This window comes from Atractosteus spatula, chromosome 7 (genome assembly GCF_055471065.1).
Source record: "Atractosteus spatula isolate fAtrSpa1 chromosome 7, fAtrSpa1.hap1, whole genome shotgun sequence".
In the NCBI taxonomy this organism is placed as follows: Eukaryota; Metazoa; Chordata; class Actinopteri; order Semionotiformes; family Lepisosteidae; genus Atractosteus; species Atractosteus spatula.
The window spans coordinates 9,143,083-9,158,157 of NC_142712.1; the positions used below are offsets into that span (position 1 = coordinate 9,143,083).

General features: G+C 39.0%; 1 protein-coding gene across 4 annotated transcripts in view; it reads right to left on the reverse strand.

Annotated features, from left to right (window-relative positions):
• Window positions 1-222: 222 nt before the first annotated feature.
• Window positions 223-15,075, reverse strand: part of tenm4 (teneurin transmembrane protein 4) — a 157,547-nt gene continuing 142,694 nt past the window's right edge. For all 4 annotated transcript variants that reach the window (XM_088921983.1, XM_088921982.1, XM_088921981.1 and 1 more), the window contains 3 exons: window positions 13,412-15,026; window positions 9,067-9,209; window positions 223-3,283 (listed from right to left, as the gene is read on the reverse strand). In XM_088921983.1, the coding sequence (XP_088778109.1) occupies window positions 2,525-3,283; window positions 9,067-9,209; window positions 13,412-15,026 (2,517 nt within the window). In that variant the 3' untranslated portion in view covers window positions 223-2,524. The remainder of the gene's footprint in view (window positions 3,284-9,066; window positions 9,210-13,411; window positions 15,027-15,075) is intronic.

Sequence of the window (15,075 nt, forward strand, 5' to 3'; positions counted from 1 at the left end):
AACCACTGCTGGCTTTTATGAACTTAAAATGCTAAAAAGGCGCCTTATTCCCTTCTTTGAGATGACCAAAACAGTATGGTCATCTCAAAGACAGATGACAGTATTACTCAAATACTAGCAGGTAAATGCACAGACTAGCCATATTCTAGGCCCCTTTAAGTATCGGTATCTCTGTGATTTCCTATACTGAATTAGGTGACAAAACTATAAAGAAAAAAAATGTAAACACAAAATATTCTTTTATTTTTTCACTAAAGACTACACAGGGTCACTGCTGTAGCTCTAGAAGGTATCTACATTTGCATTTTATTTACAGCATTTTCTTGTTTTGTTCTTATTTACATGGTCAGAGAATACAGTGTTAGAAATGCAATGTGTCGAAAAAAACAATTCTCAAAAAATGAATTCAAAACTTTAGAAAAAGTACAGCGTAATAACGCAAAAGTTCTCAGTGCGGTTTTCACAATGCAGTTCGTCTTCGAACAAAGTCTGTTAATTTTTTTAAAACTGCATTTATAATGCTTACAAAGTACAGAGTAATTAAAAACAAACCTAAAACATAAAAAATTCAACAAAAATGTGATTTTGCTTGAAAGGTATTTTAAAAGGTTGTGACACACCTGACTAGGTAATTTTTTTCCCCATTCAAGGACTATTTTGTTCAGGGATTCTATGGAGTGTAAGCGGTTAACAAGTCAGGTAACAGTGCAAAATCAGATGTCCATGTCACACCTGAAATAGATACAACTCACTGCTGCCCTCCTTTACCTATGACCAGTTTAAAATTCAAGACAAGCAAACAATTGCCCGATGTGTTTTAACACATTGACTGCATGTTACCATTTTATACTTACAAACTCAAAGCGATGTCTGTTCATTCTGTATTTTTTATGCAAATGGTTAATTGTGGCAGTTGTGGAAGATCAGCAGGGGAGCACATGTAAAAGCTTTTCCCTGAAGGGGACGTGCATGCACCTTAAGGTTTAATGCTTCTTTGTGCACTGGGACTTGATAGACTACTGCTACAGCAGGTATAATCCAAGCACTTGAGAGGCCGACCCCCCAAAGCAGGCCTGAGGCTTTATACCATTACAGCTCTTATCACCTGCCTACAGGTGAACAGTAAGCAGCAGTCAATGTGTTAACAAGGTACTGACAAACGAAAGGACACGTTTTAGTAATGTGCTATTTTTGAAAGCGTTCACAACTTTCTTTTTTTGTAACTTGAGAGGGCACATTCAAAGCCATATGATTCACAGTTAAGACTTAAAACAGCAAAAAAAGAGCACATTACTAAAAAAACAAAACACATTGTGAATACTGGCCTAAAGAGGGCATAAAAATCATTCTTTACATGTCATTTTCCACAAATAAAGCATTAAAAAAACTTCCAAACATGTTTATACTTTATTTCACATGTGTTGGAAACACCCTTAAATATTGTTCAAGTACAACAGCAATAAAAGGGACAATATTTCACATTTTGAATTCACATTTGTTATACTTGTATTTATATATATAAAAAAGAAACTGCAGCTTTTAAATTCAAAACTCTTTTTTGAGGAAATTAAAGTTCATGAGTTTTATACAGAATTCATAATTCTCCAGTTCTGTTTCACAGGGATTCATTGGAGTCTGCATTCATAATAGATTTATGTTGTGACCAAAAAATAAAACAATCAAGAATTTACTGAATCATATGCCTATTATTTTTGTCACCCTTCCCCCAAGAATGAATTAAAAGGCATGTTTTTAGAAGTCTTTCAGGTCACAGTCTTCCCCCTGTTTAAGTGATTTGGTCAAATTTGGTGACAATTAATGTCAACCAAAATATTGTGAACCGTAGAAATAGCATCCCACAGCCCTCTTGGAGCTTGGATTTGGACCGAGATTCGCAAGTCTCTGTCAAATGATTTAGGCAAATCTTTATTTGAAAAACTTTACAAGAAATTACAGTGAAGTACAGAGCTTGACACGTTCAGCTGAAACATGGACATAAGGAAATGCAAAGTACAAGTGACCACATTTGAGTCAGGTTATCTATGTTTTTTTTTTCATAACAGTGGCAAACGGGTTTCAAGTATAAAAAGAAGCAAGGAAACCAGAACGCTTCTTTCTTCTTGTCTGAAGCGTGAAAAGGCTGGAATGAAACAAGCTTGTGAATCACACTTTGTTTCACACAGGAGGCAGAGGAAACCAGTGAATATAAATGCATTTACACCACTTCTTCATGATTCCTTTTAACAGAAACACCAACAGGGACGGAAAATAAAAACAAGTCACTAAAGATCACAAAAACCCATCCTCTCGCGGTTCCTCTTGAAGGATGAAGAGTCAAAAAAACAGAAATGGAAAAGAATTGGGCACTCTTTTTGAAATACAGTGCAACTGTATAGAACTTTTTCTTTTCAATAAAAAAAATAAGTAAAACACAGTCAAAAAAAGTGGCCACATAAGCAGCTGTCTTTGGCAAGTAGTCCTCAACGCTGTCCAAGTTTTGTCACTCTCGCTCCCCGTTTTCATGTCACCTCCGACCCATCTCGCTCTGTCTCATGAAATGAATGTTGCTAACACTGTCCGACAGCTCAGGATAGTGGTCCACGGAGATCACAAAGTAGCCATCGTAGCCTTGCACCTTGCCACTGCTCAGCAGCTGCTGCTTCTCTCCCTCTGTCCATGATCGTGTGCCTTCTTCCCCCTCCCTCAGTCTCTGTCTCTCTCTCACCCAAGCCTGAGACACAGCCCGCTGCCTGGCCAGCTCCAGCACCCGTGTCTTCTCCTCGTCTATGCTTGTCCCGTACCGAGTGTTCAATGACAGAGCCCCGTACTGAAGCTGGATGTCTGTGATTCGTCTAGTCCTGCCATTGAGCATTGTGTTCATCTGCGACACGGTCACGTTCACCCCCGTCTCCAGAGTTCTTCGGCCGACCGTCATGCCAATGAGGGCGAGGTCGTTTTCAACCGGGCCCAGCTTCACAAAGTAGTGGGTGTCGATGCCATCGATGGTGAAACGCAAGTCCTGCAGGTAGTAGGCGTCGTTGAGCACCGCCGCTGTCCGTCGTCCGTCCTCATTAGCTAGGCTGATGATGTCCGTGGTGACTCGCCTGTCTCTGATGGCGAACTTCACCCCCTTCCCAAAGATTGAGCCCACCGTGGCAAAGCGAGCCTGTCCTTCTGACTGGCGGCATCCTGCGCCACTCGCCCTGTAGATCTGTCCAAACCTCTCGAGCTTAACGAAGGCCAACAGCTGCTTCTGCACCTCACACTGCACTCCCAGCACTGACTGGAAAAGGACAGGAGAATAAAGTTACGAATCTGTCGGGCACAACCTTCCAGAACTGCAGGAACAGAATAATGGAACATTATGTGCACGTATTCTTTCATTAAAGCTATTGCTATAATGCACAGAAATATTTTATGTCTATACAGAAAGTTTACTTACATTTTGTGCTATCAAAAGTAATAAAAATAGCTGAGTATTGCAGCCTCAGATCTCTACATCCAATCTCCATATCATTTCATAGTCATATTCTAATTTCTGCAGAATATTTCATATGTCCTAAAATCTTACTTATCTCAGAATACGCAGCAGGAACCTGCCTTGTTACCAAAATTTCAGATGCACTTTCTTTCAAAAGTAAGAATCATGCTGCTCCATTAACATTTCAAACATTTCAATTTTTGAATTCTGGCTATGCAGCACAAACTATATGTTTCTCATGTAAAAAAAGGTTCATGATCGAATCAGGCTTTTAGAAAACTTCAAAGTTGTATTGTTGGAAAAAAAAACCCAACCATTTCTTCTTGCATTTTGAAAATAACAGTTTTCCATTTTAATTTATTACAAAATGTTTTTTTTCTTCTTTAAATGCGACTAGGGAAAGTTGTTTTTTTTCTGGCGGCAAATAAAAAAACCCCAACCTATTTGGTTCTGACACAGTGCTCATAAAAAGTAGTAAGGATAAATTACTGTAGACCCAGAAAACACAGCTAAATGTTAAAAGAAACTCAGTCTGACTTTCACTGGCAGATTGAATGGAAAATGAAATTGCAATAACATACAGAGCTATATTTATTTTTCCTTCCAAGTATAATTCAATTTAAATAAATATAACCCTTCAATTTCCTGGTTGGATTTATATTCTCCCAAGATAAATATTTACCTGCAAAACTATAATTGAACTGAGTGCTTAACATAATCTGAAACATATTAAGCAAATCAATTCAACAAAATCAAAATGAGGGTTTCAGAGAATCCCTGTGAGCTATAGATAAGATGATGGAGCACTGCTTTTTCCCTCCGGATAGTCACTGCTAAATGGTTCCCTTTTTAAAATGAAAAACAGCTCTGCTAGTGTTTGCTATAGTTTTAGATCTATGGTGCGATTCATTCACAGATGAAAATTCATGCTAAGATTTTCCAGAAAAAAACAACAACAAATAAAGATCCTTCACAATGGAATACAGCTTTCCAAGGTCACTAAAAAACATTAGGTAAGGAGCTGCCTGCTCACTATGTACCAGATGATAAAACATAACTAAAAAACGGAATTTCTAATTACGTTTTCATTATGAGCCCATCTATTCTTGAAATGCCAATTGATTTAAAGCTCAGCTCTCAGGCTACAAAACCCCACTTGGGACAGAATAAGACATGAAGACATGCTTCATCTGAAGCACCCCCCTGCAGAGCCATTTGTCATTTGACAAGTAACAAGCCTCACAGTGCCTGACAGGAGAGTCAGCACCTATTGGAACCTGCAGGTACCCAGGAAGTCATGAGAACAACACTGCTTTACCATTAAACTGACAGAAATTCCAAATCTGTCTCGGTGGTGCTCAGTTGTGAGCTACTGCTTCGGAAAATCCCAGGCACAACTAGCGACATGAAGCAGGCTAGAGCACACAACTACTGTAATGTAATCTTTAAAAAAAATCATACATTAAGCATTATTATTTCCCATTGGGATGTTGTTGATAAATTCATAGCAATTTTACAAATACATTCAGGCAGTGTTTCCTCCAGGAATACTGTAAAAATCAAACCTCTTGCGCAGATGTTAAGCAGAGCTGGTGGCAGTTCATCAAAACTCAATCATTTCAGAAAGCCTGGCAACTTGTATCATTACAACATCACACACACAAAACTATTAATGCTGCAAACGCACATTGAAAAAGTTCTATTTAAAATACTCACTCATATTCATATTCATATGCATATTCACTTAGTGCATTTTAGAATTGATCAAATCAGACTGAGCTTTGCTAATAAGTGTGCTTAAAGGTTTACCCTTGGAAGTTTAGGAAAGGATCAGAACATTGATGTTGGTGTTGGAACATTAACTGACAACCTTGGAAGCAGGAAAACACATGACTGAAAAAAAAGCCCTGTCTATTTGGTGCTATTACGTGGATTTTTAGTTCTCTTGGGTAGAACATCATCATGAGCTCTAATATTTCTTGACAAGAGATGCATCTCTGGGAGTGAAATGCATTTAACAAAGTCAGCTATAGCTGCAAACAGAATGAAGCATGACACACCCTTAATCACAGGGAATAACATCACCAAAGAAGAAAGTGTGTCCACGAATGTTTATTGTAGAGTCAGGTACTGTATAAGAAACTCTGTCTTAACCCACTTGGGTGAGGGTCAACCACCCCATCGCAAGACAATGAAGTTAGGACCCCATACAGGGAAAGGAGTTAACGTAGGGGTAGCTGAAAAGGTGGAGAGATTTATTTTTAACATCTCTCACTAGAAAAAAGGAGTTGTATGGACAATAAGTCACATCATATTTGCGATGATCTTAAACTTGGAAAAACTTAAACTTGGATCTTAAACTAAAGAACTTGGAAGCTTTTTAGGAAAATTCTTGTTTTTTAGGAACGTTCTCTTTAATCTGCCTAAGCCTCCGTTAGCCTGGAGCTGCCTGTATTACATATGGCAAATACACGGGCCTGTACTGCAATCTGAGCTGAGCTAAGAGAGCCTGCCTCAAGGTTAAGTCACACCACCGGCCCCCTTAGAGGTTGTCTACAGAACCGCAGAACTGGTTTCTCATCCCCATGCAAACACAGAGCACGGTATTTTAAGGGGCACTCTTTCAAGACGTGCTGATACCACTAACATGACAATAGGAATTCTTTGATCGACTTGGCGTGCATTCAGCCTTCAGCATTTCTGAAGTTAAAAATGAACCTTGGGGATACTTAAGACATCATTTAGCAATGTCTTAAAAGCAATGAGCAATTGACACTCACTTTTGTGCCATAAAAGCCTTGCACTTTACAGTATGTTAAGGGCTTAAAATGGAACAGCGTTTTCCAAAAACTTTTTTTTTTAAATGGTGAACAACTCTTTCTTTCCATTACTGGTCTGAACACAGTTAAGAATTAAAAAAAAATACAGCTGTTGTTCAGATCAAATTCTAATGATATTTTCTTTAAGAATAAAATGCAGAGGTATCACAATGATTTCTTCTGAATATTGTTATTTGTACTTTAGTGATGGCAACTCAGTCAGCCAGTACAGAATCCTCTATACTGTAACAACGAGGGCACAAACACTGCTTTTCAGAGCTCAGTTCTATAGCAATACATACAGCACCAAAGCAATAGGATTTGTCATAGCAGTGCTCTCCATTAAACCCTACAAGAGAATGAGAGGCATCATCTCATATTCTGTTTGTACTCCAAGCCCTTTAATATTCCAAAGGCCAGAGACACCAAGCTGCCCAATAACAGAGATCCTGTTGAACAAACAATCCACTGCGGGCCCTTTTCACTGGTAAGAAAATTGCTTGCATGACGAGTATTGGATTTTAAATGTCATTAGAAGTGCTGGGAGAGCGAAGAGAAGTGAGCTCATTTGACAAAACATCAGGTTAAAAGCACACAAGTGACCTCAAAATTACATTGCCAAATATCAATGAATTGGGATGCAATTAAATGCCTTACGTCTTTCACCAGCAAGGAGGGTTATTGCTGTTGGTGGGGGTGGAGGTAGGAATGAACAAGATAAACTACTAGCATAATGTTTATAGATCATGTGGGGGTGTGCAGGACAGGCTTTTTATAAGAATCAAGCAATGTACCTGCGCTAGTTACAGGTAATATCAAGACACGTTTTAAAAGCGACTGTCCAGAGTATGTGCCCATATAAATGCTATCATTTTGCTTTAAAGAAAATTTGAAATGGAAATAACCATGAAGATCTTTGAATTTAATGTAAATTTGCCTTTTTTGTGTCGGCTTTGAAGATGCACAACAGAATAAGTATGGGAGCTCCCCACAGAGCACCAAAGGCCCTTTGTAGAGTGGAGATGTCCTCTGTGAGCTGTGATAAGGCGCTTCCCAAAGGAGCATCCTGCAAAATAATGCAGTCAAATGTAATTCTTTTTTTTTTGCCATATTTTAATTTAGAATTTATGGGTTTTTAAAGTGAAACAACCATACTCAGTTTACAACCAGGATTAGCACAAGACTTGAAGCATCTGGCAGTCTTGAGATTATCACGGAGAGCTAACAGTTTAGCATTCCAAAGGCTAGTGAGATGAGAAGTAGAAGGGGGATGGTAATACAGTACGTGTCGTTTGTGAAGAAAAACCTGTGTTGGAATATTATTCCACAAAAACATTTACCACAGAGCCTGATTTCATAGATTGTCCCACATCACATGGAAAACAATTTTCTGCAACAATGAGGAGCTTCAAATTGTATTAGTCCCTACAACACTGATCCTACATTTCCATCAAAAGCTTTCATTTTTTATTCGAATGCTTTTAGTTTCTCTGCTGCTTTATTGTTTTGGTCTTTTAAGCGGTTTTTGTTATTTGTTGGAAGTAGAAAAAAAACAATGAAATTTGAAGTGTAACCACTGAAATAATGAAACTGATTACCAATTTTAACTTTGACAGATGAGTTTTACCAGACAAATTACTTTTAGTTCTACCAAAATAACAGCCTATCCCTGTTGGGTACAGAGTATTGCAGTTACTTCAGTAAAATTGCCTAGTCCTCTCATGGGTCATATTCTGCACCAGGATATAAATGTCTGATACTAATGGAGGTTGTTGCAGATGGTATAGTAAAAAAGAACCTTTTTATAAAGGTTCTTTATAAGACCCAGGTATAGAACATTAGTGCTTTAAGGGCATTTATACCTATTTCTCCAAAAACCTGGATCAACTATGTTAAATGTGAATGGTGAGGAACATCCTTTAAAAGCATGATTGATCATTCTCAAGTTGTATAGTCAAGGGCCTCATTAGGGTGTGAGTTTTATTTGGGTCTTTTTACATTAAATGACCTTTTCCCCCTGAGTGAGCGTTATACCTCTGCTTTACAACCCCTCAATGAACAAGTTGCTAAAAAACATCTTTATAAACATATTTCACATTGATCTGGAATGTGATAAAGTCAGTATCCTACAGCAACACATGATGATAGTCATCATCAAATGAATTGAGCCTGGCTCTTGACAGCCTCAACAATCATTCCTGAAATCAGAGTTGGAAACACTCGTCATCTTCTGCAACATTTGCATCATTGCTACTGTCAGAACGAGTGAGAAGTCAGTACAATAATTTGTTGATAACAATGAGCGACACCTACTGTATAACAGCGTTGCGTTTCTGTTGGTGTGTGCTGTACTGAAGCCACATGATTTGCAAAAAGTAACTCCAAAAGAATATAATCTGTTTAATTATTCAAATTGCTTAAAGGTGACTCAAAAGGTTGGTAAATGTGTGAATCGGGTGTGCAGGTTGCCTGGTAGACTTTGGGTAACTCTAAAAAGCAAAACAAAATCAATAACGTGGAATATAGTCTTCAGCCATAGAACGTTACTATTAAAGAGCAAGGATGTGGTTTGAAATTGTAAGTACTAGAAAGTTGATGGGAACACTTTCCTTTGACCCTCTTACCCCACCAAAGAATGAAACTTATGCACAGGTTACATTCTGTCGATAGCAGCTGTTCCTCATTGGTCCCATGAGAGTCTGATAAGAGAAGGTTTTAATTTCTGCTAATAGAGAATGGAACGGAGCAGGCAGACATATTGATCACCTTGCTGCTGTCCCACTCCTGGGTCTTTATCTGCGTGCGGATGAGCTCATAGGATGGTTCCATGGCATTGGTGTCTGGCTTGGGATATCCAGGGATAACGTTGTACAACTGGAACCCAAATGTAAGGAGCCAGCTGTTCACATCTGCAGAAAAAGAGATGTAAGAAGCACGAATCAGTGAACGCCACAGACATCTGTACTTTCAATACTGTTAGTGCTACATTGTTGAAAATTTGTAGAGCTTATCAGAACATATGCTGTTAAGGACAACATGGATGTTGCAACTTAGGTTTAGATGGTGAATACATCATTCTCCTCAAGATATAAAACAGAATGAAAGCAGCTTTAATGCGATGCTTTAATAACTCTTTAATAACTATTTTAACTATGACCATGTAAAAGAAGCCCAATTACATGCTCTTTATTATATATATAATTATATACATACACTTTAATTTTAACAGAAGATGTAGTTCGGTATACAGTAGTATAACTGATAGATGCCTACTGAAAAGTACTTGCTGGCTACTGTATTATGTACCATCATAAATTTCAACAGAAAAAAGCTTGATTAAAGGACCTGTGAGTCATGCATAATAGAGCTTTAAATAATAACTTCAATTACTCCATTTCTTCATTAGCACGGAGATCCTGTGCCATGTGTTTGCTTTGTTGCAATTTGTAAATGAGCAATAAATACAAAAATGTCTGCCATATGCTCATGGCAAGCCCTGCAGTCTCAGCAGAGTGACATCATTTTCAGGAAGCTGTGTACAGTCACCATACACAGCATATAGCAAGTCACATCATTTTGAGAGAGAATTTTTGAAAAGTTGGGGGGGGTTAGGGGGTGTGTGACAGAGCCACTTTTAAATAAGATGGTTCAGGAATCTGAAAGATAATTCTGTTAAGTGATTAACACTGAGTAAAATATGGCAGAGCAAAATATGCCAGCTAGAGCATTGTGAGAAGGAATTTGTTTTTATTCTAATTTTATGTAAAACATATTTTTAATTTAAAATTAGGTGGTATTTAGGAGTATAATCTTTATATAAAATAATCTACAATTTCTTTTATATGATACTTGAGATTCACACTTAATTGAGAATTGGAAGTCACAATTTGTCAAGAGTTCTTTGGCATAAAACGCTTGACACACTTTTTTTCAGAGCTTAGTGCTCCTGGGAAATATGCATATCAAATAAAACCTGCCTTCTAAAGTTCAGCTGAGGTGTTACTGACAGCACCAACACTAAGAATGGAGAAGAGAACATGACAGAATATTCATACACCTTTTCCATCATTTAGAGGCTACTAATATGAACATGCAGATAAAAACCTTTTTCTGCAAAAAAAAAAACCCATGAAAAATGCTTGTGTAATCCACAATGCAAATATCTTAAAGGAAACCAAAATCTTGCAGTAATAATCTTATTAAAACATACAGGCGGTAAAGAAAAACAGATGTGTCATAATTTCTGCAATAATTTATGATATGTTGAATACAAGAATAGATTCACTCTGAAGCCTGTTAAAGTGCTTTGTTGGTATTGTTGAGTAAAGGGAAAATTCAGTGTCAAAAATCAAACTATACCAAGTCTGAATGTAATATGTCAATATATAACAGTTAGAAGCTTCAGAACATCTCTGTAATGCCACACTGCCTCTTTCAAAATTCAGTCTGCTCAGTGCAACCTCTTGAACCTCTAAAGATGACCTCTGCTTGTATATGATGAAAAGGTACAATACTTGTTCTGAGGCATCACTCCTATTGTAGGCCATTGTATTCTTCACACCTGGAGAAGGCTCCATGGCCGAAACGTTGTGTTTTCTTTCTTCTCTTTTTCAGCATGGAATAAACCTATTACTTGTTCCTTTGCTGCCTACGCATGCTGACGCAGCTACCCACCTGAACTACTACATTGTATTTCAGAGCTGCCCAAAACAATCATACTGTACAATGCATTATCTAAGCTACTAAAATTTAATTGATATATTAGTTATAACATGTATATTGACATATACTGTACCAACCCACTAGTTAAAGGTAGCTAGAGGGCTGCAGGGGAGAGGAACCCTATCCTGGCAAGCTACGGGCCAAAGGCAGGACACACCTTAGATGAGATGTCAGTGCATCGCAGGGCATGCATAGACACAAACATACAAACACTCATGTCAGGGTCAATTTTTCCTACAAGCCAATTAACCTACCAGCCTGTCCCTGTACTGTGGGAGGAAGCCGGAGCACCTGGAAGAAACCCAGCGAACACAGAGAGAACTGTGCAATACAAACTCACAGGGTCCCAGTGCTGTAAAGAAGGGATGCTAACCTAAACACTGTGTCACTATGATACCCAACACAGAATATTTCTGCCTATACATTTACTAGACTGCTTTTGCCCTCAGTTATTTCCAGTCCAAAGTGTTTCTATATGGACGACTGAGAGTGAGAATAGTGTTTCTATGTAGTGTGTTACAGTGGGGATGATGTACCAGAATCCATCAGAACAAGAGTCTCTCCTTCTGCAGTGTGGCATTTCATGGATGTTTTGGATCACATTATCATCATACAAGTTTTTTTATTTGAAATGTTTAATTATTTTAATAACTATCAGCTCATTTTAATTAAAAGCAGTCACGTTTGGTCAATGTACTGGATTGCTGATTCCCGCACAATTTCAGATTGAAGGGTAAATGGCTTTAAGAGACCAGAATATACTGGAATTCACAAGTCAGCAACATTTGTGTTTAAGCCAGGTTCATAGCACAATTTTTTTTCTTTCAAAAGCTTTGAACTGTTTAATTAATGTTGCAGATGCTGTCGTATTTAAATTTTAAAATCATGCTCTATAGAATTAATGTCACTGAAGTGTTTTATAAGCAGGAAAGACTTCACTGTTGTGCCTTTACAGTGAATCATTTCATTGCACATTAGCCCCTTTTCAGATCATACAGTTTTATGATGTCCCTCGGCCTTAATCATTCACATCTTGTTGCTTTCAGTAAATTGTATTTTTCTTCCTGATCCAAAGGAAAAAAAGCTTTCTCATCACACCTATCCAATACCCTTCGGAGGTTTCTGAAAAATGTCTGTTTTGGATTCACTAAAGTTATTTCTAACAGAATGTCAACAATTACTTTGACACAACTGTGAAGTTCTGTCACTGTTTTATTATTTTGCTTTGTAATACTTAACAAAGCTTTAAAAAAATAAATTTGCTTAGGGACAATGACAAGACATTCTTAATTCAGAGAGATGGAATGGAAATGTCAGTCCCATCAATCACAACTCAGGGAGCTGGCTGCTATTGTGCAATGCTTTAGAGCACAGTACCTAAAAGTCTGTTTAGCATTCAGCCTCCCAGACAGTGCAGTAATGGTAGAAAGCACAGCTTAACGGCACTGTGTTTAGCTTGGTAATAAATTCAGCTAACTCACATCATCACATGCATACAAAGAGGAAGAAAAATGGTTACCCTGAAATGTTATGTGATTGTGTGGTTATACTGAATATAAGGCAAAGCAAAAAACAAGACAAATCCATCAAGTCCTAACATCAGCATCATCAACAGATGCTCTCTCATTACCATGATAATTCTTAATGACTTACCCATGTAAATATTTCTATAGACATTGCACTTGAATTAAACTAATGTACTACCAAAAACTTAACAACATCCGAAAATTCTTTTATAATGTCATTTTGACTTCTTGCAGTTTTGAGAAAATCATCAGTGTTAACACTATGATTTGTTCTACGCAATCTCCATTTTCTCCTGCTTCTTGTATCCAATTATCTAGCTCAACTCCATCTGGTAAAACATTTACAGCAAGCCCCCCTTCACATGCAGCCCACACTGTGTCTGTGCTGCACTGAGAATCTATGCACTGTACTGCCACTTACATTCACTTTAATTGCAGTCAAACAGAACAATGGGATTTTACAGTTAAGGCACTCTGTTACTAGTAACTAGTAAAGGAAGCATAGATGATTCAAGAACAGAATCTGCTATATAATGCTTTATCTTTAGATAACTTTCAAAATAAAGCCATAGAACAAACAAGCAAAATAAGGCATGAAAAATGCACTGAACAAGGACACAGAAGCTAAAAAGAAAAAAAATACTTTTCAATACATTCATTACTACAGTTTCTAAAATTGTTTACGAATTGCTAATGTCATGAACTGTTCTTCACACCGCATTATCACCTGGTATACACAGGCTTAAAGTTGTGAAATTTCTGTCATGTTTTATATGCCTTCAAGAAGCAAAGCCTCCAAAGACACACCAGAAAAATCCCTCATGAAACAAAACGGTTGCTACTCACTTCAAATGCTGACCTACCTGTCATGTAGCACTTGGTTTCCTGACTGTTGCTGATTGGGTTATTGTTTTTGAACATGTACAGGTTGAAAGGTACAATGTTGTTGCTGTTCAGACGGCTCCAGATACTGTGATCGGGGGTGGTCCAACGGCCAGCAAGGATGTCGTAATCCCGCCGGCCCATGTGAACAAGCTTGGTGAGTGGTTCATAAAGGCCTCCTTGGTAGCCAATAATCAGCTGGAAACTGGGATTCGTGTCCATGTACACCTCCCCATAGGCTGTATAGAAAACTTGCTTTATCACCAGGCCACTCCCGCTGAAGACAGCCAAGGGAGTTCCAATGTTGTCACATGCCACGTAGAACTCATCACCACTGCTGAGCTCCATTGCAAACAAGTGTCCCTGCAAGTCATAGTACAAAGAGGTGATCTCAGAGCTGGAGTGGTTATATATGTGGGTGACCCTGGTGGGGCTGGACAGGTCAGCGTAGAAGAACTGCAGGTGATGGCCGAAGCTGCTTTTACTGGACACTCTTCTGCCAAGGCCGTCATAGCGGTACTTGATGTTCCAGCCGCTGACCTTGTTGTAGACTTTGACCAGGAGGCCCCCAGAACTGTACTCAAAGAAGTCATTGCCCCTCTGCTTTAGAAAGCCATCCTCATCCATCCTGTACTGGATATCCCCCAGCCTGGTAATCCGGTCCCTCAGGTCATAGCGAAGAGGTATCAATCGACCACTGTTCCCAGGGCTCAACAGGTGAAGGTTTCCATTCAGGTCATAGCTATAGCGCCACTGGTGCTTGTCATTGATAGACACTGCCTGAAGCTGCCCATCAGCATCATATTCATAGGAGTAACGTGTTGTGTTGGCATAGGGACCTACTTTTAGCTCCTTCTCCACCACACGGCCCATATTGTCGTACTGTACCGTCATCCAGTACAAGAGCACTCTAAATATTTCATATTGCACTTCCTTCACACGTCCATAGGCGTCAAAGTGCTTGGTGTGGGTCATTACGGCAGTGGTGATGATCTGGTTGATGTCGTAGTAGATGACCAAGAATTTCCCAAATTGCTCTGTTTTCCCTGACACATCATCATAGCGGTACAGATCGATGGGCAGCGGGGTCTCGTTGATAACCGCCTGCATGCTGGTGACTCGGAAGCTGTTGTCATAGTTGTAGTCGAAGCGTGCGTTGACCATACCTTCCTCACTGAAGCGGAATATCTGCCGGTCGATTAGTGGGCCAATTTGCCGGTAGCGGATAGTGCAGGTGAATCCTTCATTCTGCAGATTTACCGTCTTCAGCATTCCTGCAGCCTCATCGTAAGTGAAAGCAATTTTAGTGGTGTCATAAAGGATCTCTGACAGTTTGGAGAGCTTCCCGTATTTATAAATGATTCGCCGACCTGTACCCAGGTAGGCTGTCTGGAGGAGCTGCCCATCTTCACTGAAGTCTTGAAACACTGAGGCATTGCCCTCTGGAGGTCTATATGTGCTCCTGTAGTATCCAATTGACCGCATGGTTTCCAGAGTCTGGCGGGCGACGTTCGGCATTGTGACAGAGGACAGTCTATCATTCTTATCAAATTCAAAGATGTACTGTCTCTGGCTGTACAGCAGCAACACCATCGACTGGAGGTGGGGGGAGGAGAAAAAAAAGTCATTTTATAATTAAATACAG